This window comes from Hyperoodon ampullatus, assembly GCF_949752795.1.
Source record: "Hyperoodon ampullatus genome assembly, chromosome: 1".
Classification (NCBI taxonomy): Eukaryota; Metazoa; Chordata; class Mammalia; order Artiodactyla; family Ziphiidae; genus Hyperoodon; species Hyperoodon ampullatus.
In genome coordinates, this window is record NC_136914.1 from 5,243,051 (window position 1) to 5,268,664 (window position 25,614).

General features: G+C 36.7%; 1 protein-coding gene across 1 annotated transcript in view; it reads left to right on the top strand.

The window, feature by feature from the left end:
• Positions 1–22,519: 22,519 nt before the first annotated feature.
• IQCM (IQ motif containing M) overlaps positions 22,520–25,614 on the top strand; it is a gene marked incomplete at both ends in the record, with an annotated part of 432,498 nt that continues 429,403 nt past the window's right edge. Inside the window, one exon of the mRNA XM_079697111.1 lies at positions 22,520–22,607. Coding sequence (XP_079553237.1) covers positions 22,520–22,607 — 88 coding nt within the window. The remainder of the gene's footprint in view (positions 22,608–25,614) is intronic.

Consider the following 25,614-nt stretch of genomic DNA (forward strand, 5'->3'; position numbering starts at 1 on the left):
GTATTGTTCATCTCTGTTTGTTTGTTCTTTAATTCTTCTAGGTCTTTGTTAAACATTTCTTGCACCTTCTCGGTCTTTGCCTCCATTCTTTTGCCGAGGTCCTGGATCATCTTCACTATCATTATTCTGAATTCTTTTTCTGGAAGGTTGCCTATGTCCACTTCATTTAGTTGTTTTCCTGGGGTTTTATCTTGTTCCTTCATCTGGTGTATAACCCTCTGCCTTTTCATCTTGTCTATCTTTCTGTGAATGTGGTTTTAGTTCCACAGGCTGCAGGATTGTAGTTCTTGCTTCTGCTGTCTACCGTCTGGTGGATGAGTCTATCTAAGAGGCTTGATGGGAGGGACTGGTGGTGGGTAGAGCTGACTGTTGCTCTGGTGGGCAGAGCTCAGTAACACTTTAATCCAGTTGACTATTGATGGGTGGGGCTGGGTTCCCTCCCTCCCTGTTGGTTGTTTGGTCTCAGGCAGCCCAACACTGGAGCCTACCTGGGCTCTTTGTTGGGGCTAATGACAGACTCTGGGAGGGCTCACGCCAAGGAGTACTTCCCAGAACTTCTGCTGCCAGTGTCCTTGTCTCCCAGTGAGCCACAGCCTCCCCCCACTCCCCACCTCTGCAGGAGAGCCTCCAACACTAGCAGGCAGGTCTGGTTCAGTCTCCCCTGGGGTCACTGCTCCTTCTCCTGGGTCCCGATGCACACACTAGTTTGTGTGTGCCCTCCAAGAGTGGAGTCTCTGTTTCCCCCAGTCCTTTTGAAGTCTTGCAGTCAATTCCCACTAGGCTTCAAAGTCTGATTCTTTAGGAATTCGTCCTCCTGTTGCTGGACCTGCAGGTTGGGAAGCCTGATGTGGGGCTTAGAACCTTCACTCCAGTGGGTGGACTTCTGTGTTATAAGTGTTCTTCAGTCTGTGAGTCACCCACCCACCAGTTATGGGATTTGATTTTGCTGTGAGTGTGCCCCTCCTACTGTCTCATTGTGTCTTCTCCTTTGTCTTTGGATGTGGGTATGTTTTTTGGTGAGTTCCAGTGTCTTCCTATTGATGATTGTCCAGCAGCTAGTTTTGATTCTGGTGTTCTCACAGGAGGGAGCGAGAGCACATCCTTCTACTCTGCTATCTTGGTTCCTCTCCAAATTATGTAGTTTTGATTTCATTTCAAGGATATTGGAAAGCCAGGGATGATTTAACAGAGATTTAACAGAGAATATCTACCAGAAAGCTATTTCCATGATCTGAGGGTTTCCAGTCTTTTCGTTTGCCTTTGTCATAGACTGGTCTTAAAAGTGACACAGTAGAGAAGAAGTAAATCGTAATTAAAAGGATATGGAGGAAATGTCATTTTCTAAATGTATGAGTGTTTGTGGAATGATGCCAGGATAAACAGAGTGATCAACATCAGATCACAGTTTCGCACAGATACAAAAGGATATTTGGTTCAGAGCCTATCAACGAGGAAAAAGATGTAGGAAGATTACCAGATCTTTTAGGCAGAAGAGAAAAGAACAGTTTCTAAATTCCGCTTAGAGAGCTAGTGACCACAATAACTTCTATTAGCATTTGAATAAATAACTTTAGCCCTGACTAGAGCATGCACATTTGGAAAACAGTTACAGTTTTGGAGAAAGCTGCTGATGGTTCAATTTTTGTTCTGCTGATGGAACAATCTGTTCCTGTTATGGTGCCCTGTTACCTCGATGAAATAGAGAGATTGCAAGCTGTACAGTTGGGAAACCAACAGAGTCAAGCTGTCCTGACTTTACTAGTTTAGCCTTTGAATTGTCAGCTTAGCTATAAACTGGGACATGTTTAACACAGGAGGAGGCCCATATTGCTACCCCCAAAATGTGGAATGCTTACTACTTTTCCCAGATTTAATTGGACATATGATTGTTCTATGCAACGTGAAAAACGTGGGGGCCAGTAAATCAGAGGATGACTAAAATAAAACCACGGTGGTCTTTGCTGTAAAACCAGAGATTGTGTAACAGAGTGGGATCTTGCAGTAACTCCTGTCATTTTTCAACTTTTTGGAGAGTAAGTCCTAACATTTGACTCCATCCTACTGTATGTCACATAGATGACCAAGACAATGAGGAAATTATTGATAGTAAATTCTGGTTAGTACTTTCCCCTGAAGCTGTTGGACATAATTCTTTTCATATCATGAGCGAATAAACAGGAACCTAGTATTTTACGATTGTAACCGATCAGACTTTGAAAAGCAGGAAGATTTTTATTGTAAGTTAGAAAAAATGTTCTTTTCAGGATTGTTTTTGGACATGTATATGGTAAAAGTACTACTTAAAATGTTTTAAAATAAATGTTAAGTATTTGGCACAATATTTTGAGGAGCTTAGTTAAAGGCAAAGCATTTCTGTGAGTTTTCACATTAAAATGTCAAATTCTTTTCAAATGAGGCTTGGGGGAAAATTATCTTGATTGTATTGGCTTTGGTTATAATTCCATTCATTCAATGTGCTTTATTCCTTGCCTTTTAAAATAACTAATTTTGATTCTGAGAAAATTAAGAATTCCAGTGTGATAAAGGCAGTTTTTCTTCTTTGCAAAAAATGAGAAGTCTTAGTAATTTTCACCTTAGTTTTGCATTCCAGGTATGGGTTTGCATTCAAAACCTGTATATTTTGTTTTTCTTTTTTTGTGTGGGGGAAGGCGTGGTTATTAACACCATTATTGGAACTTTCAACAGCACTGTAGTTCTTTCTACTTGATGCTTGAAAACATTAGGGAAAATTTCGGCAATTGGAACAGAAGTAAGATATTGTAAGCATAAAAGTTGCAGGGTGAAAATATTATAATACCACACTTAAGAACTATGTTAAAATAAGAGTGGAGGAATTGACCATGGTAGAGATGTGTCTTCCAAGACTGACAGATGGCTTGGAAGAGAAAACTGGGGCTAAGAAAGAATCCTTTGATGGACAGTGAGTGTCTAGAACTCGCTGCCTTTTCCGAGGAAAGAGGAATAAGGGTTGTAAATGAAGGGGATTTGATTTACCGGTTCATGTTTATTCACTCTCACCTTCATATATGATCTCCATATGATATTAGCTGTTTGCTTTTAGGAGGAAAATGTCTAATTATTGCTTTTTTGGCTCCATCATGATGATGAACACTAAATATTAAGTAGTTTAGGCAAACTGATAGTAGTTAGGGTATCCAGTAAGTAGTCTTCCCAAACTGAGATATTTTGGCAGTCTTCTTTAGATTTCTGTGATTGCAAAGAACTAGTAGTATTGATTCTCAGTCTCTACCATTATTTAAAATTACCCATACAGTCCAATCTAAATACTTTAAAAAAATTCTTATTCTGCTTTTTTCTCCTTGGGTACTTACTATTTCCCACAATAGATATTTTAACATTTTTTTCTTCCTCATTCAGTTCTCTCCCAATTTCTCAAGCTTCTCACGTTTTTTAATGTGCAATGAGTGCAGAACTAGCTACTTCTGTAACTTGAGCATGACCTTTACCTTCTCCAGGCACTACTTTATTCATCTGGAAAATGAGGGGATGGACTAAAGCAGTGTGGCTCAGTGAGGATTGTCATAGATCGGGTTCTGTGGAAACAGACTCTGAGAGAGAGAACTGAGTGCAGAAGTTTTACTGGTATATATGTGTTCACAGGAGATAACTCCTGTGACGAAGTTAGGAAGACAAAATTGGGCAGAGGGAGAAGCTGCCCTGAAGTTAGGATAGCAACTGAGGCCTCTCAGCCAGTCTTCAAGAAAACTATAGGGATATGAAGGCTTTGTTCTAAATTGAAGCAAAGGAGTCAGACCTTAGTATCCTTTATCAGCCAGACATCACTTAGGGGTTCCTCCTGGGAAGGAGAACAACTGTGGGCAAGGCAGTTCTCTGCAGCAGAGGCAATGCTCAATGAAGGACATAGCTGTGAAATATAAGCAAATGATATTCCCTGCAACTTGAGGATGAGTGCGTTGGTCTTGAAGAGGAGACCTGGGCGGAGCACCAGTTTCTATTACTGGTGATTTTGAGCATGGTAATTCTTTGTTATGTGGAAATAATCCAGGCATTGCAGGCATGTGGCATCCCTGGTCCCACCTAATAAGACCATCAAACGCTCTCCCACATTTCTAAAGAACTCCTGGGACCCTGGTTGAGAATCATTGGAGATCATTAGGCTGAAGGATCGCTCAGTGTCTGTGGCTCTAACACTGTTGTTTCTGGATGAGAGTACAACCTGATCGAAGTTAAAAAGATCCAGCAAAAGAGTGAGTCTGTTGTGACTCAAATAATGTTGTGCTGAACCTAGTTGAATATAAATAGTTCTGGGGAATTACTGGATCAAAGGGCATGAAGATTTTAAAGAGCATTGCCACAAATTGCCCTGTAGAGTGGTTGGGTCAATTTGTATTCTCACTAGCAATCTAGCAATCATATGAATTTACTTTTTCTTATTAACTTGAATCTCTGTAAAGTTTATGGATGTTGTGGATGGAGTCCAGGAAAGTAGGGAAGGAGGTGAGGGTTGGGTACCACGAGCTATGCTGCTGTACCTGTTTTCATCCAGGTTTCACTAATGCTTCCAAGCACTGCTCTGACAACATCAAGAAAGAGCCAGGCATAAAGGAGCGGGAGAATTGCTAGGCACTTTACTGTTGATGTTCAAGAAAAACCAGAACACTTAAAAGAGGTAAGGGATTTATAGGGAAGAGAATGGATATGTTTGAAATTTTTACTGCACAATTCAAACTCTCTTGATTGTAACCCTTTATTCCAATTTAACAGGTTTAGATTAGATCAACTCTATTCTTTTAATCTCTATTAACAATTCAAAAGGAAATATCTACTGCTAGCCTAGACTTGTTCTCAAGGGGCCAGCCAGTGCTGGTTTGGCAGCTTCTTTGGAGAAAGACTCAACGAGTGTGGAGACTAAAATAACAAACTTGTTTTGAGATAGAGTGCTTCCTGAATATGATTTGAGACTTTAAAAACTAATTGCAGAAGTAACCAGCTATCATTTATGAACAGAAGAAACTCTTGTCTTTCAATTTACAGAGAATTCTTGATTTGGTCAACTTCAGGATTCTTTATTTCCCCCCGTTTATTTTCTTTTTCTGTAATTACACTTTACCCAGTAAATAGTCTCTCATCATGTTATAGTGTGTCAGTGGACATCATGACATTTTTCTGGATTGGTAGAAAATGAGCCAGCCAATCAACAGCATGTGTTGGATGCCAACACTGAATCACGCCCATGTCACTTTAAAAACAATTTGACTTGTGAAGAGACATAATTTTACTTTGGAAAGGCTAAAATTATAAGGGCTGGTCAAGTATTCTGTATTAGCTGTGGTCTTTGATTTTATATGTTTAGAAGCAACTCATCAATTATCCTAAATATGAAAAAAATAATACTAGGAAGGTTGGTGTATTTCTCCATAATAGTAAAAAACAGTATTCTATGAAAACAGATTGGTTTTCTGTTTATGGGTCTGTAAAATTAATGTTTATGTGTCTATTAAAAAGATGGATATTTTAATCTAGATTCTTTGATTGTAAGAAATTTAAATAATCATTAGAAGGGCAAAACATATTTTTTAAGGAAAAATCAATAACTATAGAAACAAAAGGAAGGAAAGAAGTATTCATAGTCCAACCATTCATGGACAACCATGTTTATATATAAATATTTGTTTCTGTTTTTCTAAGTTCTTTTCTTTCCTTTTTTTGGTTATACCTTTCTAGACTTAAAACATGCATTTAGGGGCTTCCTTTGTGGTGCAGTTGTTGAGAGTCCGCCTGCCGATTCAGGGGACACGGGTTCATGCCCCGGTCCAGGAAGATCCCACACGCCGCGGAGCGGCTAGGCCCCTGAGCCATGGCTGCTGGGCCTGCGTGTCCAGAGCCTGTGCTCTGCAATGGGAGAGGCCACAACAGTGAGAGGCCCACGTACCACACACAAAAAAAATGCATTTAGTTTCATAAATTGCACCCCGGTATTAATAATTATTTTCAAGACTACTTTAATCAAGTGGTAGTGTGTCATGAAGAACTTTCTAAATATCAATACATTTTATTTTTCTAAACAAATGAATAACATTGCATAGTATGGAAGCACCACAATTTGACCAGTAAATTGAGGGACATCTACATTGTTTTAAATACGTTTTGTGCAGCATGGTGACTATAATTAACAATAGTGTATTATGTACTTGAAAGTTTTTAAGAGAGTAGGTCTTAAATGTTATCACCACACACACATAATAATTGTAATTATGTGAAGGGATAGGAGATGTTAACTAAGTTTATTGTGGTAATCACTTTGCAATATATACATATATCTAGTCATCACGTATATATGTTATATGTCAGTATATGTACATATGCACATATGTTACATGTCAATAGTATCTCAAAGGTGGGAAAAAACAAAAATGTAAAAAGTAATTGTTTTAAGTATTTCTTTCCAGGAATGCCTTTGTATATAATTCATTGAATGCTTGTTAGATTAGTTCCTTAGAAACATTCCTAGAGGCAGAAGTGCCATGTTTGAAGGCAGGCATATTTTAGATTTGATATAGATTGCTACATTCCTTTCCAGGAAAGTTGTACTGATTTACACTTCCATCAGCAGTGAATTGAGTCCCTAACTTAAATCCTTCCCACCCCCAAACACTGGGAATTAACAACCAATCGTATTATTTTTTAATAGATGATTATCAGGTTACTGTTATAATTGTAATCTTTTAATTATTAGATTGAACATCTTTTTCTTGTAGCTATTGGCCATTTGCATTTCTTTTATGAATTTTTAAAATATCTTGATTTTTTAAAAACTGAGGTGTTCATCTTTTTAAGTTATTTTAAAAGTACTCCCTATTGAATAAAAATATTAACCCTTTGTCATGTATACTACAACTATTTTTCTCAATAATTTCTCTCTTTTAATTTTGTTTATGGTATATTTTCTTGAACAAAAGTTACAGCTTTTACATGTAAAATCTTTTAATATTTTCCTTTATGATTTCTTGGTTTCAGTTCATGCTTAGAAAGAACAATCTCAAGGTAAAAATATTTTAATTTTTAAAGTATGTTATTGGATCTTTATATATAAAACTTTATTGCTTTTGGAATTTATTTTTTGTGTGTTGTGGTGTGAGGGAGAGTTTCTTTTGTCCTAAATAAAAGGTAATTGTCCCAATCATATTTATTTTATAATTCCTTATTTCCCATTTATTTAAAAATTATCCTTTTATCTTGTACTTTTCTTGCTATCTGTAGATGTATCTGAATTTTCTATTCTCCTCTTTTAATATGTGTTTATAATAGACTAAGGGTGGATTTAATAACTTCCTTCTCTTATGAGAATGAGTCTAGTATTTCATTGTTAAGGATATTTGCTTTGGTCTATTTGAAAAGTATTTTGATCATGTTGAAGGAATTTCTTTGTATCCCTACTTTACTAAAAGCTTTAAAAAAATATATCATCGTGGATGCCCATTTTTTTCAGATGCATTTTTCAGGATCTATTGGAATGATCCAACTGTTGCTCTCATTTTTTCCCTTACTGTAATGACTTCCATTAATAGCCTAGCATTGAACCTGTCTTGCACTCTTTGTATGAAGACTACATGTTTTCGTTGTTATTTTTAAGTAACACACTGGATATGAATTTTTAATATTTTACACAGGAGGCCTGCAATTATATTTCTAAGCAAAATTGACCCATTGTTTCCTGCTTCTGTCATCTTTTTGTCAGGTTTTGGTACCAACTTTATGCTAGACTCAGAAAATAGATTTACATAACATTTTCTTCTTTTTTTTTTCCTATGCTCTGAAATTTTTGAGATAATATTTTAATTGTATATTCCTTGAAATTTTGAAATAATTAATGTAGAAAGCACTAGACCTGGCAGTTTTTTGAGGGTAGGTCTGTGACAACTTCCTAATTTTTTCCCGATGGTTTTAGTTTAGTTTTTCTCTCCTTTACATGGTTGATTTTAGTAGTATGTATTTTCCTGTAAGCATTATCCCTAGGTTTCAAAATTTTTAACCTCTTACACTCTTTTCAATTTCTTTGTGTCCCTGGTTCCTTCCCTTTTGGGACAGGACATAAGTTAGTAGATGAGAGCATGGCCTTTGGGGCCACACTGCCTGGATTTGAATCCTAGCTCCACTATTTACAAGTTGTGTGGCCTTGGGTAAATTACTTTATTTCTCCTGCCTCCCCACCTATAAAATGGAGAAAAAGGTGATTCCTACTCCATAAGGTTGTGGTCAAAATGAAATGAGACAATATTTATGAAAGGTGCTTAGAACAGTGACTGACATATATAAATATTCTATAAGTGTTTATATTATTATTATTATTACTTGTCCCTAATTGTGTGGATGTTCCTTTTCTCCCTTAAAATATTAGGCTGGCTGGTAATTTATATATTCCATTTGTTTTGTCTTATTATTGTCTCCCAATTTACCCTCTGCTCTGATTTCCTCTCTTTTTTTGTCATTTGCCATATATATTTTTAAAAGTTACCTCAAATGTAATAAAGCATTTGATAATAAATGCTTTAAAATACTTAAAACTTTGATAATAAATGCTTTATTGTATTTAAGGATATTTATAAAGTCATATAAGGTATATCTTTGCAGCAGGTATAAACAAACAAAATGTATACTTAGGAGATCATAGAAATGCCAGTATTCCCTTCCAGAATCACATATGTCAGTGTTCAGGCCCATCAGGTAGACCTCTGGCTGGGCAATTTCAAGGAGGTTGAGTTCTCCTTGACCTGACAAAGTTTATCCATCTCCTGTTGCTGCCAAGTCTGCCGCTTTTTTAGGTGCCATTCTGCTTAGTGGAGAGGCTCTCCAGGCCACTCAGTAGGAGGCCAAGGTGAGGCGAGGCCAAGGAAGTCTTCTGATGTCACTCATCCATGTGCATTCTTTCCACCTAGATTTTCTGCAGACTGAGAGACATCAAGCCTGGGCTCTGATGGCATTTGCAGTGCTCTTGAGGACAATTCATGGTCATCAGATCCATAAGAGCTCTGTGTCTGTATTCCTCCTTCAGTCACACATAGCTTTTGTCACACCAGTTTCCCTCATGGTTGTCCTAATAGAATTGCCTACCCAAGGACTTGCCAATCTTGAGAAGGTATTCCCTCTCTAGGAGAGATTCTACCTTATTGATATAGAATAGAACTCCAAATTCTATTTTATTGCAATGTTACAAAAATTGCAGTGTTACAAAAGAAGCCAAAATTATTTCCTCTTTTTCATTCTCTAGTCAATTCAGTGCTTAGCAGTGTACAAACACTAACCATACTGGGCCTGGACTCTGATGGCATTTGCAGTGATCTTGAGTCACCCAGAGATGTGTGCCTTCCTCTGGGACAAGGCAGGTGATGGTGGGGTTTCCTTTGCCTTTTGGCTGAGGTTTTGCAGACCTGACAGGGCTACCATACCAATGGGTGGGGATATCTGGTAAAGTAGGAGTTAATGTCTCTTTTATAACTTTTCTTTTTTTTTTAAATTTTTTTAAATTAAATTAAATTTATTTTTTTATACATCAGGTTCTTATTAGTCATCCATTTTATACACATCAGCATATACATGTCAATCCCAATCTCCCAATTCATCTCACCCCCCCACCCCACCGCCCGCTGCTTTCCCCGCTTGGTGTCCATACGTTTGTTCTCTACATCTGTGTCTCATTTTCAGCCCTGCAAACCAGTTCATCTGTACCATTTACCAGCTACAATTATGGGCTCTTGGGACATCCAGACACAAAGTTCTATCTCATTTGAGACACTGTAGAATGAGAAAGTGGGGAGCATAAGGCAGGGAAAGAAAACCAATATGAGGGTGTGTTATTGGCATTGGGGGCACTATTCCATCTGAACCTCTGAGAACTGTGCGGAGGGCTTCTCAGAATTGTCTGCCCTAAGAACAGGAGGCTGAAGCACAAATCCATGGACTTCCATTACCCACTGGTTATGGGTTGACCCCCAGGGTGTTGACTCTGCGCCACTCATTATTGTGTCTGAATGCCCCTGTTCAAGGCAAAATGTCTGGACCCTTTTGCTTTCTTTCTGCTTTTGCTCCTGATTTTCTAACTTATTCCTGAGTATATTTAGTTCCTAATTTCTTGGCTTTGCCTGCTCTTTCCAGACCTTGTGCTTCCCCTCTCTGCTGATGTCAAAATTGGCTTCTTCAGTTTTAACCTTTGCATTTTCTCAGATATTTTATGGCAAAACCCCACAACAACCTTGTATATTGTCTCAGTGTCATATACTTGTTTCTGGCCATCCCACTCATTCCAGCTTGACCGTCCTGGAACCCAATCCTGCTGTTCATCTTTCCTTCTTTGCTAAAACTTTGGTCTTCTCCCAAATCCCTGCTGGAACATCAGATCCTGGTCCATTGAGGGAAGGTAGGGTGCTAAAGGAAAGGTGTGTCTAGAAGAATGGTTAGCCCCAGCTGCAAGCACAAAAGGGTCACCCTGGTGGGAAGCCAGCATCCAGGACTCATCATGGACTGAACCCTCTGTATTAATTGCCACCTGCTCTTGGGCTTGCTTTTGGTCCTAGTACATCTCGAGGCCCCACGCCTTCCATTTGCCGCCTGTAACCTGGGTAAGTTCCTTGATTTCTTTGACCTTTGGGTCCTGCAGTTATAGAATAATACTAATAGAAAATGTTAAAACCACCTCAATTGGATTGTTGTGTCTGGCATATTAGCTACCATAATTGTTAGAATCTTGAGTTTTCCAACAGACTTACTTCCCAACCAGCAGTCAAAAAATCTCCATAGTGGTTGCTCTGTGGGCCATCTTCAGAATCAGGGCTGGCAAGGTGCGTGAGATCCAGTATTCTGGCTCCTCTCCACCCTCTGTCTTTGCTCTTTGTCTTCTGACATAGAGACCTCATAACCTACTTTGTCAGAGAGTTAATAATCAATGTCATACACTTTCTTACATAATACATGTTTCAGGCCCTTTACATACATTAGCCCATATAATCCTTCTGGAAGATAGATTTTACAATCTCTGTTTTTCAGCTTAAAACTAAAATCAGAACCAACACCAAAGCAAAACAAAACAAAGAAAAACAAAAAACAGCAAAAACCAGAGGCTTGAGTGATTACATAACTAGCCTGAAGTTATGCATCCAGTAAGGATTGCTATCAAGATCAAGGTTCCAATTCAGGCTTTCAATTGTAAGCTATTCTTCAAATGGTGCACTTCCTCAGCATTTTAACCTGTGGCTACTTAGCCTGTTTACCTAAGACAAAAAAAAAAAATCTCTACTTAAATATTTTTAAAAATCTCATCATTTCTATTCTCTCTCATTCAAAACTTGGGAGCTAGTGTCCAAGTTTGGTAAACATACCTTGACTTGTTGCCCCGTTGTTGCAACAGTTTATTCCCTGTTCCCTCCATCTTGTGTTCTTGAAAGGATTTGCCCTACTTTCTATTAATCTCTGAAAAGCCTAGAAAGATATCAGCATCTCTTAACTACTTTCCCCCTCTTTGAAACATTTGTGGCAGCCAGGCCTTTCTCTACTTGTGGAGATCAAAATAAAAGTACTTACAGAATGGAATGCTTGAAAGCTTCTCTGACTTTATTTCAACCTTGATGACATTCCTGCTTACTTTATTACCAGTTTGGTGTGGGGAATTTAACTAAAAGGAATTGCCAGATGTAAGAGATACAGTAATTGATAAAAAGGTGAAATTTTGGAGCCTTCTGCATTTGGACCAACTCAAGCTTCTAACCAGCTTTGAGTTTTCAGAAAATTTCTGGACATTTAAGTCCTGCTTTTCTTCAGTTTTCTTATCCACTGTCCTATTATTCATGTATTAGATGTTTATCATTTTTATACTGAGTTCTAATGTAAAAATAGATATCATCAAATGAACACATTTATTTTCATTCAGAAGTCCAAAAATCCTGAAAAATTTTTTAGAGTATGCCCAGTGTGACATAATAGGGAGAAGTTGCAAGTCGGTGTTGTTGATGAATTATGACCAAGGTCATGAGAAACACATTTCTTTTTCTAGTGGTTGCATGATTATCAGGCCTCTGATGATAAATCTGCACCCACTGGAAATGCAGTTAACTTATCTTGGTGATTTTGATTTATTAGCCTTGCAATGGACAAGGTTGCCCATTTGTTATTGCTTGCTTTACGTTTGAATAGCTTGGAAGCATATAAATTTAAGGCATAGCTTAAAGTTTGTTAGTTAGCTATTTCATATTTCATAGAAAGCATCTATCAGAGAACTTCAACTTCAGTTATTTCTGTTGTGACACTATTCAGTTTTTAATACAGTGAGGACATCTGATTTGCATTTTAGAGCATCTCTCTTTGTGATCAGTCCTGAAATTTCAAAGAACTGTCAGAACTGTAATAAAAACATGAAAATTACAGGTAAACAATTGACTTCATTTGGGGACTAAAAGTTAAATGGTTTAAAGGGAGAATATTGAAGAACTAGTGATTGATTAAATGTATTTTATTTAGCTTCTCTTTGAGCTTTTGTTCAAAATAGACATGACCCTGAGGGCTTTTATTAAAAATTGTACTTAATTTTAATTATACAGAGGAATCTTCCAGCATTGGCCTGGAATGACATAAATAAGATTTTTGAATGAATGAAAGGATGTGACTAGAATGAGAACTTAATGAATATGGGCTTTGAGTTCCCAAATGTGCAATGAATTCCAGGGTTAAACTGACCATAGAAGCAGTTATGAACTGTCAGCCTGAGTTCTCCTTTCTCCTTCCTTAATTCAAGCTGAGGCAATCTGAAGCACAGCCCCTGAGGTACCTTATGGCAACCTGAAGGCATAGCACATTAGTAGGAACTTTTGAGTGTTAGTCCTTGTAACAGTCTCTAAACCTGCACAGTATTGTCATTTGGGGCTGGATAATTCTTTGTTGTGGTGGATAGGGGGGTGTCCTGTGCATTGTAGGTAGCTAGATGCCAGTAGCACTACTCCCAGTTGTGACAATCAAAAATGTATCTAGACATTGCCAAATGTCCCCAGGGGAATAAAAATCACCCCTACTGAGGTCCACTATTTGACACTGATGATGCAAGAAAGAGAAGAATGACCAATGTCAAGGAATACATCTTGAAGACATCACAGTGTGTGTATTAAAATAAGGTGCCAATCACAGTATTTAGTCCATTTGCCACTAAACCCAGTCAAGCTGAGCTAAGTCTTAGAAGTTTAAACCTTTCAGAGATGGCTGCAGTGTTATTTCAATATCCTAGATTTGGCAACTGGGCAACATTTGATAGTTTTGCATTTGATGTTGCATTTGAATCCAGCATTGAGAATGATCAAGTCTTTGATGTAATTTAATACTTGGCATTTATAAGTACTGAAGTTTTAATCATCATGGACAAATGTAATTTTATACTGTTCCAATAATGTTAAATATTTTAAGAAGCGAAAACTAAGGAATATTTATCCTTCAGTCAACTTTTATTGATTCTTTTAAATCTTACATGTTAAAAGTAGTGACTTCTTTGAGGCATTTTATATTTTCTGTGGTCAGTTTTGGTGTTCTTCACAAAGGAGCTTAGCTTGTACTCTTGTCTGAAGTAGAAAAGCTCACCTTGATATAAGTAATGCGATAGTAACAACCAATGATCACCATCTAGTACATCACAAGGAAATATTCTGATTCTAGAATTCTTTTGGTGTTTGACAAAGACAGGCATATGTGAGAAGGAGGAAATGATCACAGGTTTGCCATGATCTAGAAAACTATTTCAATTATTTGTTACTTATTTGGTATTGGTTTTAAAAACTTAAAACAATGTATAATTGGATAACTAAAGATCAAAAAAGAATAAGGTATTATTAAGCAACTGAGATCATTGTAACTTTGGGGCAGTGAATTCATTTCTGGAAGTTCTGTTGGAGCTAAGCCAAAAAGGTAAGTGATTAAGTATCAATAGTATCAATTGAGTTTAGTATTCATTATATGTTTTTCAAAAAAGCTTTTAAATTATTCTACAAGGCACATTTTTTTTACGTAGAATATGTCCAAAGAAGTAAATTTTAGGATTTGACAAAATTTATAGTTTTTTGCCTAGAGATCTTGAGATATATCAACAATGAATGTTTTTCAAGACAGGAGAATGTTGTCAGTTAGCTCTGAGTTCTGTGTCTCATAGGAAGGAAAGCAAATGGACTCAGAAGGAAAAATTTTAAGGTGGACGTTACTACTATGCTACCTTGTGTATAAAAAGCACAACGCCTCCTGGCCAATGTCTGATTTTAGGTAGTATGGCATCCTCATGCAACCGCAGTTATAAACTCTATCCCATGTAGCTTTGTGAGTAGATTTACTTTCTTGGGCTACTTAAAAATTTCCATTTAAAAGCCAAAGAATTTTGCCAAATTAAATACATTTAGCATTAATGTTGAGCTGTTATGAGTGTTGTCAACAGAGATCAATGCTGCTTTGAGAGGCTTCTAACAAAGAGAAAATAAAATCATGCCATCTTCAAAGAGTAGGACACTCTTGTTTTTGCTGCTTTCTTTTAAAAAATCAACTCTATTGCTGAATCATGTTCAAATGTGGATTTTTAAAATATACTTGGACATAAACTTATTTAATCTCTTGAAATATTCGTATTGAATGAGGCATGAGAAAAATCCCAGATTTTAACTCTAGTAATATGATTCAGATTCCAAAGTGGTAATATATAGGATTTATGTGAGCATTATACATTTTTACTATTGATGGTCTCTGTCCATTGGGTCAAATGCTAATGATAGTCCTAAGAAATAATTCAGAGAAATTATTCTTAACTATTGCTAAGTGAGATGGAACAGTGGTAAATAGTGATTTTTGGAATAATCATTCTGGACACCTGGTTGATATTTGTGATTTGTTATGAAAAAAACTGTCATGGAGTTCTGGAAACATACTAAAAAATATTATCTGTCTATTCTTTTGGAGTGGTTAAGTGTAAAAACATCACTTTGTCCATCTTGAGTAATTATACTATAGACTCAATTAAGGTAATTAGCTTGGTAAAGACTGGATTGTTCTTTCAGAACAGCTTATGAATACAGTTCTGGTGATAAGAGATCATTTTCTAGACCTGTTTCCAGAATAGTATAGCTAATTATTCGTTTTCAAGGGGAGGAGGTTACAGGCTTCCAACATCATTTCTAATATGGAAATATCAGCATAAATTCTCATTTTGGTGTGAAATGACTTGATCAGTATCTGACAGAAATTTGCACTTAAGTGTCACCTCTTGGAATGGCTTGCAATTTTTAAACATAATTTTCTATATTTGAGAATTTGGATAGTGTGCAACAGGTTTTATTCTGATGAGTATTGAAGAACCCAGGATCTAGGCTCTGTCTGATTTTCTGTATCTTTAGCTCATCAAGAGAGTCTCCTGTTTATTTTTAGAAATGTAAAGGAATTCAGAAGATTCTTTCCAACTGCCTCCTGCCATTCAGGCAACTCTTTCGTGAAGCCCTGGATCCCAGCTTGTTCCTAATGAAGTACAGATTTCCAGTTCTTGGGAGGTTTGTAATGAAGCTTTGGGGTTCTAAATGGGTCAGAATTTATTTTGTACTTTGTCAGATTGTGAGAAAATCCAACAGGCAATCTGTGCTAAAGACATTGGAATAATAATTTTGGCACTTGCTGGTTTCTTTGTTTTTCTAAGGAAGGAAGAATATTATTGAGGACTAACCAGTGAAAGAGTTCTTTCAAAAGTATTCCTTATTGAGAGATCCATCACTTTGCTCCAGCTCAGTAAAAAGGTGATTCAAAAATAGTAATTTAAGTAAAAAATCATCTATTTGGCTTTAGGGATTTGGTACTATCTAGATTTGTTTTCTACTTAAAATTGAACATGTGGAGAAACTGCACCAAAGGGGACCCAGTTCAATTCTTCCTCAAACTTCAATTGGTATGGTTAGAGAGCTGAAAAAATATTCTTGAACTATTTGATGATTTTCTCTCCCCTGTTTTCTCTTTCTGGAAACCCCGTTTTACAGTTGTTGGACCTCCTAGACTGTTTATCTCCTTTCATATCTTTCCTTTTTTTCTTTCAAAAAAATCTCTTTGTCCTTTTGATCTATTTTCTGAGCAATTTCTCCAATTTTATCTTTTAACCCATATATTGATTTTTAAATTTCTTCTCCTTTTTTAAAAAATTTATTTTATTTTTGACTGCATTGGATCTTCATTGTTGCACGCGGGCTCTTCTCTAGTTGCCGTGAGCGGGGGCTACTCTTCATTGCGGCACGCGGGCTTCTCATTGCGGCAGCTTCTCTTGCTGTGGAGCACAGGCTCTAAGTGCGTGAGCCTTAGCAGCTGTGGCACTTGGGTTCAGTAGTTGTGGCTCATGGGCTCTAGAGCACAGGCTCAGCAGTTGTGGCTCATGGGCCTAGTTGCTCCACGGCATGTGGGATCCTCCCAGACCAGGGCTCAAACCCACATCCCCTGCATTGGCAGGCGGATTCTTAACCACTGCACCACCAGGGAAGCCCTAAATTTCTTCTATTATGCTTTTTGTTCTCTAAAAGTTCTTTTTGTGGTTGTTCTTTGAATGTTCCTTATTTGTGGCATTTTGATCTCTTGTCATCATTAATGTGATATCTTCATGTATTGCTCTGATTTTTTTGAAAACGTTTTTTTCCTCCATGAATAGTCTCTATGTTCTACAAGTTGCATTTTAAATAAGTAATTGGTTTTGGCCTATCTTCCCTAAGTGGGGAACTAAAAAGCTGCTTGGGAGCTCTGAGCATTTTAGCAATGTCACATTTGAACTTTACTGTGAGTGATCTAGGTGGGCCATTAATTGGATATTCAAACTCCCTAGATAAATGTGTTCTGCTCTTCCTGGAGGGGAAAGTTCTAGCCTCCAGTCTTCTGGCACTAGGAAATGGGCCGTGGGGGTGGAAAGAGGACGTCTCAGCATCTTGCCTCCCTCCTATATGTGCAGTTACTTAATCCCCTTGCTTTCAGTAGATTTACCATGTCCTCAGTTGCTTGGGATCCTCCCAATTCAAAGACCCTCTGTTTTACCCTTTCCAGACTTCAGTGGGAGTGATGGAGAGGGAACAGGGGCAGTGGTGAGGAGCATCGCTCAGCAAAGTGGGGTAGGGGAAGATGTGTAGGTATCTAACCACTTCTCAAATAGCTTTTATCAAGTTCTCCTTATTTTAGGTTCTTACCTGCCTACCCACCTTTTCCCCAGTTCTAGAGAAACTGGCTGTACCAGTTGTAGAGCATTTTGGGGAATCTGTTGTGTAACTAGTTCTTGGCTTTTCCCGCTGCCCACTTAAGACTGAGCTTTCTTGGGTCTGGTAAGTCAGTTACTACTTGTGCACCTGCTTTCCATCTTCCAAAATTTAGTTGCCATTGTCTCCTCTCTTGTTCTTTTTGTTCTTGTAGGTTCATGTCTTTAAAAAAAAGGCCAAATTAGATGCTTTTGTTCAATACACTGTCTTGCCCTGGAACACCCTAATCAAAATGTACCTTTGAATGGGAAGCTTTGAGAAGACAGATCTTAAACTAATAGTGCTCCAGGGTCTGATGTAGAAAGTTTACTTAGCTGTGAAGAAGGATTTATTTTTTGAGTTAAAAGGAAAAAAATATCAATTAAAATTTTGTATTTGGGGTATAGATACTGCAACTATGTCTTTCTTGTGTGATAGTTTTCTATCCAGCCACCCATGTGAATTTTGAAAATTAAGACAAAGTATAATGCAGTGAAAAGGATGACCAAGGGCTAAGTATCTATTTTAATGCAGTGAAAAAGTTCATCAGGGGATAAGTATAGCCTGACATTTCTGCAGAAAGATGCTCAGAACTGTGAGATATTAATGTAGTTGTCTCATAACCAGGGTCAAGTTGTTAATTTCTACAACTATTACAATAAAGTAAAATGCTAGAGGCTTTTATCATGACCAGAGAGGCCTGCGTTGTCACCTTGTTGTAGGGGAGGGAGACATTTATAACTAGCCAGAGTAGAAGGTCTTTTTTCAATTTACATCACACAAACTGGAGGCAAAGTGTAAACAGTTCCTTCTCTTTGCATTTTATAACCTGGGATAAGACAGAAAAAAGTACATTGTCAGTCAAAGCTAAAAGGAAGTTGTTATTACTTCTAACCTATTTGTGAACAATAGAGATATGTCAGCATTTTAATTATCAGTGTTATTACAAAATGTTTATATGAAATGTAGCTAAATTTTAAGAGGATATATAATATTTAATATTTGTAAATAATAATATTTGGGGAATAGGAGTAAATAATATTCGGGGAAATAATATTTGTAAATAATACTGTAAATAATATTTGGGGAATAGGAGTTTTTACTGTCACTTAAGGGGTGTGTGTGTGTAGATGATCTGGAAGGTAGGATAGATGAGATGAGAGGCTGAATTTTACCATAAAGTTTGTAGAGTCTCCTCTACCATTATATTCTCATTTGCATCTTTGCAGTATGGGGTTATAATCATATACTTCTGGTGCTCATTCCTATTCTCCAATTAAAAGTTAAAAACATGTAGTCAAACTAAAAAGACTATCTGTAGGGTCATTTCCACATGACAAAGGATTTGACCTTTGTCATAGTGATATTTGGTGTTTAAGGATAGCTCTTGGGAATTTGATTCCAGGTTAAAAGAAGCATTTGTATTTCTCAGTTCACCCAGAGGAGTAATAAACCATGCTTCAACTTCTGAAGTCTGTTTCAAAGTCAAATGCTCTCCTTTGAGAGTACTTTGCTGTTCACTTATGAAACTGGAAAAGGGCATTTCAGTCAACGCTTTATTCTCCAAGTCAGGAACTGAGGCTGAATAGGTGGCCACCAACAGGGATAATTTAAGGGACCCTCACAAGGCCCTTCTATGAAAACATATCTCCCTGAAAGAAGCCTATATATTTCTCCCTACTTCTTAGAACTGTTTCAAATTCTGCCTGTTACAGATTTACTTAGATTACAGTGTCCTCTTTTAAAATAAAAATATCCCAGGGAAGGTTAAGTAGTCTATTAATCAATCATTCACAATCTAATGTGGCTTAGTTTAATTAAATTGCTTTTCTCTAGTTAATGGGAGTTTTAACTAGAGATGGGGGTCAGGAAGGGAGAAAAGGGAAGTAATTTAGTCCCTGGGGTTAAGTATAAGGCAAGTCTTGAGCAGAGGGCACTAAAGTGGGCTTACTTTTGACATCCAAAGGGCAGCATGAGGGCACTGGATATTTGGGATTGGGAAGATGAGACTCAGAAGCTAGGAGATGTGTGAGGAAAGAGGAGTGGGAAAATGGCAAAGACAAGTTTTCAACTTTGGAATATTGTGGGCCGGTTCTTTTTCTATGATAAAGGCCTTTATGTTAATAGTATTGGGCACTATGGAGAAATGGTTTTGTATTTTTGCCTGAAATTTGTGTTATGTTTTGTGTAATGCATATCTTAATATTATGGGAAGGAAAATTAGACTTTAAAAACAGACAAGTTGTGTTAGAAAAATGCCATAAAACATATATAGTGCTGTTATATTTTATTCATTAAACAATTGCTTAATGTTTAAACAATTAAACAAATGTTTAATTCAATTAAACAGTATTCCTTACACTTCCGTCAACTAGAGGAAAGAAATTTAATTAAACTATTTTTATTTTAAACTTAAGGGAATAAATAATCAGTGTTATGAGACTAATTATTGTCAAAAGCAAAGAGATCTCTGAATTATTCAGTAAAGCAATTCTGCAACTCTGTTAATTGAAAGAAATATTTCTTTGAGATACGTATTTTTTTCTTTATAGTTTACTACATGGCAAGGATAATGCAATGTAGTGTCCTTGGTAGGCTTGAAAAGTATTTTAGCTTAAGCAGATATTTCTATTTTTTTTAAGCTTGCTCTAAATTGTAAAGCCTTTGAAATATAATCTACTTATTTTGGGAGTTGTTAGACTTGTTCTTATAGAACAGCATATGTGAGTGGAAAAGCAAGCTAACTTATATTTTTGGTTAATCACACCCATGGGAAACTGAAAGCCACACTAGAGTCCAGACACCACCTACCATTTTAGAGCTTTTAACCTTATAATATAATAACCTATGATTATAATAGCCTATAATTACAGATATATATTACCTGTGAGGAAATAAATGATCTCATTCATACCAGTTTGGAAAAGTCAAATCTGGAAAGTCAGAAGTTACAGCTTCATATCTAATAGCTAGGGTGACCATATGATGTATCATTGAATCCAAATCCAGATAATTTTCAGAACGAAAGGTGATATTCAAAATAATTAAAATAATTAAAATGTTATCCATCTGTCTTTATTTGTGCCCAGTTTAAACTTTATCATTTTGACCTCTCTCCAGTTTCAGTACTATTTTCTTCTGCAGTGTGCAATCTGAAGTCCATCCAATGAATTTTAAAATTTCAGATAGTTGTATTTTTCAGTTTTAGAATTTCCTTTAGTTTTTTCTTTAGAGTTTCCACTTATCTCCTGAATACTCCTATCTTTTCAACCATTGCATCTTGCTTCTATTGAATATATAATCTCCCAATTATGGGTTTCTTGTCTCTGCAGATTTTGTAGTTTAAAAAGTTATATCCTATACATTGTATAGTAAAGAACAGTAAAGGCTGAAATATCTATATCTGTGTATATATCTATCTTAGCTTTTTATCATCTTCTTTTTACTCCATTATTTCTTGACTTTATCTTATAACTCTTCCACTGAATTTTAATTTTAGTAATTATACTTTTAATTTCCCTTAACATCTTGTTCTCTAATTACTCCCCTCCCGCCAGACACCTCTTTGTATTGTATGGGTGCAATTTTTCTTAGACTTTGTCTTGTGTTACTGATTTTCGTCAAATGCCTGGCGATGCATGGCTGTTCATTCTTACTTGTTAATGGGGAAGTTTGATTATCATCCCTCGGGGCGGTGCTTTCCTTTGCCATTGTTTACCTCTATTTCCCCTGATGGAAAGGGTTGATTCTTTCTATGTGTACCTGAGTAGGCATGTTGACTACTGAATTTCAGAGGCCTGAATCTAAGATGTGCACATTGTATAATAGACAGTCTGGTGCTCTCCTTTGGAGCCTACTCCTTCCATGAAAAATCATTTAAATTCTTTAGCGATGGGCTGTGTCCTATGGCATTTCTGCCAGTTGTCTGACAGTGAAAGTGGGAGAGAACTGTCCAGCTGTTCAGCGGTCAGTCCTTTATTCAAATACCCTCAGTACTGCTGTACAACCTACTCTTGTCTTCCACGCCTCCAACTTGCGTTGTTAGAACCTTTCTGGGGTTCTCTCTTGGGCAAAACAGATCTACCATCTGTGCAGCCCTCATCTGCGTCCCAGGCTTTGTCTTCACACAGAGTCACCACAGTAATGCTGTGTCCTGCCTTCTCTAAATCCATTAAATATTGTAGCCCACTCAGAGCTTACTGTGCACTAGCTTTCTTACCTCATTCACTTTTTGTTTTTATATTCACTTTTCTATGTTTTAAGATTCATTTCAGTGTGATTTGAGGGGGAGAAAGGTAAAAGTTTGTGCTCAGGCTGCCACCCTGCCTCAATAGTAGCATGCATTATGAATGTGATTTTGTTATTTAAATATTGAGGCTTTTGCCTTTTTTTTGGTTGTTTTTAAAGAATTTTAGGGGCATTGAAAACAGGTTTAAGGTATTTTAAGGTATTTTCCCCCCTCTTTATCCTTATAGATTTCTGTCCATGACTGGATACTGCACAGACCCAGTAAATATTTGTTGAGTGACTAATTCTTAAAACCCACTAGCATGAAACTGTCACTGAAAGTATTTTAACAGAGATGTGAAAGTTTTGTTATGGCAAATTTGTGTTCTGGCAAATGCATACAAACTAAAAACCAACACTCCATATCCATATTTAAAATAATATGTACTTTGAATGAATTTTACTTAAACCGTCTTTTGTTTTGCCTGATTTTATAGTTATGAAGCAGGAAAGAATCGAAGGCGTGGACTTGAAGCTGGTGAAATTAGAGCACTAGGAGGAATAGAGTAGAAGAACTGACAGGTGGTGGGGAAAGAGGTGCCTGATGGTAAAAAGTGAAACAGGGAAAGATCTTGTCTCTTGCCCGTTGCTTCCTTTGGGCATGGAAGAAACTTTGATGTAGCTCTGACCCTGAACACTTAGAGCTCAAAACTATAAAAGAAAAACAAATTTGAGTTTCTCTTGATGATCTTGGGTATAAATGCTATGGATTCATTAGTTTTCTTCAGTCAGAGGGTAGCTATCTAGTTTTTATACCAGTGGAGTGTTTATGCGAACTCATGAGGAAATCCAAACCTCTCTTAACACTTCTTAATTAGGCTGAAATTCCATCAAGGGATTTGTGCTGACCTCACAAATAATGAATGTGAAATTGAATTTTCTAAAGTCACAGGGCCCAGTCAAGGGCACAGACAGTATATGTATTTTTTCAGGATAGCCTTCTGCATGTGAACATTGCTCCAGTGCTGAGATGCATGGGGCCAAGTGTAGAGCCTGCTTTTATACCACGGTTGAAACCTTCTGAAAGCCTTGGCTCCCATGAAAACTTTGGAGAACACTCAGGTGCGTTACTGCCTGACTCACTGTAATGTTGCAGCATCGCTTGTATTTTTTATGACTTGGTTGGCTGTGCTTTTCTAATCTCCGGAAGTGATCTAGTAAAATAAAAACAGTAAGCGCAGCAGCCAACTATGTCTTCTGTTTGTAAACACATTGAATAGTACTAATGATAGAAGACGGTAATGATGATGGGTCAAAGTCAAAAGTAGAGATTACTGATATGTTAGATTTTTCGGTTGTTTTAAAATCACCTATGATGCATTTTAGAAATAACTGGACAGAAAATATTTTTTAAAATCTACTTCCTTTGCAAGGCTATCTAACCTTCCATTGACAAATTGGCCCAAACATGTAGCTCTATGAAAACTGCAGTGTGGCTCTTTAAATTATGATATTCTGTAATTAGCATCACATAATACAAAGTGTTCCTGTCTGAAAATTTTATATTTAATTTTAACTCATGGAATTACACTGTAATTGTATGAATAGGCTTATATTATCAAAAGTAAGTTTAAAAATGCATATTTTCATTTTTACATATGGTAAACTTTTCTCAAGTGAATTAAAATACTGCTAATCTTTTCATCGAATAATAAATATGGGCATCCCTCTGATGTAATTAATGCAACTTATCCTATTCAGTAGAGGACAGAAATGTTAAATCATACATAAAAAGTGGCTAAGTGTATTTCATTACCAAACCAGTTCTGCAATTTCCATGGACTTATGGAAAATGTTATTCACCTCTTGGGGAAAACCTTTGGCAGAAAGCTGAGTTTTGCTTGGCATGCTGTTTGCATCAGTTTAGTCTCTGGTTAGCCTGTTCTTGATGTCAGTTGTATACACACTCTCTTCATGTTGCGGAAGAAAAAACAACTTTAGTTCTCACCCATACTTATTTTTCTACTGGTATTTAATCTCTGTGTTGAGTTTAAGATTTGGGATTCTAGTGTGATAGTTTAAATTTGTACTGTTTGCAATAATGACAGTTTCCAAGTAATCGAATGGGATTCTGGAGTTCTGTTTCTTATTCTGTTATAGGCTGTTCTTCTAAACATCCCTGTGTTATAAAATAAGGACGTCATATGAAATATGGTTATGTTTCTGATGTGCAACGAACTGTTTAGAATTCTTAGCTATTCAATAGCATGACTGCAGAATGCACATTAAAATTTTTTTCTAGGTAAAAAGGATAATTAGAGTCCATAAAAGAAAGATGGAGAAAAACAACAAAAGACAGTAATAAAATATAGTCAGTAGTGTTACCTACAAATGCTATTTATGTGTAATGAAATACAAAGCATAAATCTTATCATTAATCCTCTTATTGGAGTTTTTGGTGCCTGAATAAAATTATTTGTACTTCATATTGCTTGGCTTTTTAATTACTGAATATTTGATTATCTAAAATAACCATTGCTCTTTCTAAAATGAAGTCAATGATCTAACATATAAGAGAGTATTAAAGAGTATAAACTCATAATATGTGTCTTCAGGTTAATATTGAAATGATAAATTTCAAAGATAAAGACCATTAAAATTGGATGATTGAGTTACTTAACTCAAGTCATCAGACTTTATTAGCATAATTGTATACGAGCTACATTTGGTATCTGTTTAATTGATGCTTAGAGGGAAGTGGGTGTGCGTGAGTGTATGGTTTTCCTTGGCATGTGGCCTGACTTCTGGGTTGTCTCAGAGTGGAATTTATAGATTTTAGCCTATGTTCTAGGAAGAATTTCATCCTTAATTATGCAGGGACCTTCCCACTTAATCTTTAATGTATTGCTAAATTTGGGGGCCAGATTATCATTTTCCAGTTACCCCCATGAGTTATACCATATGAGTTATTCATTCCACTAACACAGGGTTTCTTGCATCAGAGAACACATTTTATTCGAGTTTATCCTTTTATGGTATCTGATCCATAGTAGAGGTTATACTTAAGTGACTTTATTGACAGGACTCTTTAATTAATTCAAAGCATTGTTCACCTTTCCAAATATAAATTGTATATTTGCATGGTGATGGGCCATAAGAAGGAAATGTACATTTATGTTTGCCTACTATATGATTTTTTAATTTCCATAATTAATCTATGGTATGGTTAGATTAGGTTATTATTATTTCTACTATAAAAATGAAGAAACTAAGATTTAAGAGATTAGGTAACCAGCCCAAAGTTATATGGGATATAGAGTTTGAAGTCTTTCTGACTCCAGAGATGATAAGTGTTAGGAGAGATACTGGTAAGCCACTCTCACCCGAGTGGGTGGGGAAAGCATGGGGCCAGGGGAGTCTGGGAATAGGCAATAGTTGCAACATGAGGACAGTTATGATATCTACATCCATGGCACCTAGCACAATGTGTAGAAACTAGCAGGTGCTCAATAAAATTTTATTGAAAGAAAGAATGAATGAAGTGGAGGTGATTCAGGCTTGGGTTCATACAGAAAAAGAAACTCAGGAACAAGGAAGCTTTGGAACTTCAATACTAGTGGAGTGTTTATTTTGAGGAATGCAGCAAGAATCCAGTTATTAGGTTCAGGGAACAAAGTCAATAAAGGGCCAACAGCAAGGCTGAATCAAGACAGAATTGCTGATCTGGGGCCCTTAAATTCTTCAGGACTAGAAATCTTGGTGCAGGACTGTGTTTGTAGTTGGGGGGATAAGTGGTCTCAGATTTAAGAATTAGAAGGATGAAGGAAGGAGTGAGTCGTCATAGTAGAAGACCTCTTCCTAAACTGATTTTCTGGTTGAATCAGCAAGAGTATTACTTGTTTTTGTCTACTCATTGTTTTCTTTTACTTTTTGCTTGTATTAGGTGCTTTTATATCTGCCACATTCTACTCATTGGGCTGGTGCAGCAAATAGGTGTGTTTTTACCTCCTTCAAGTTAATTAACGTTTAACACAGAATGTTTTGTTAGGGAACCTGGTTTCTTCTGACAGACGTTATCAGATAGGAACATAGTAGTCTCTGACGGGTATTTTAGCACATGAATTCCAGA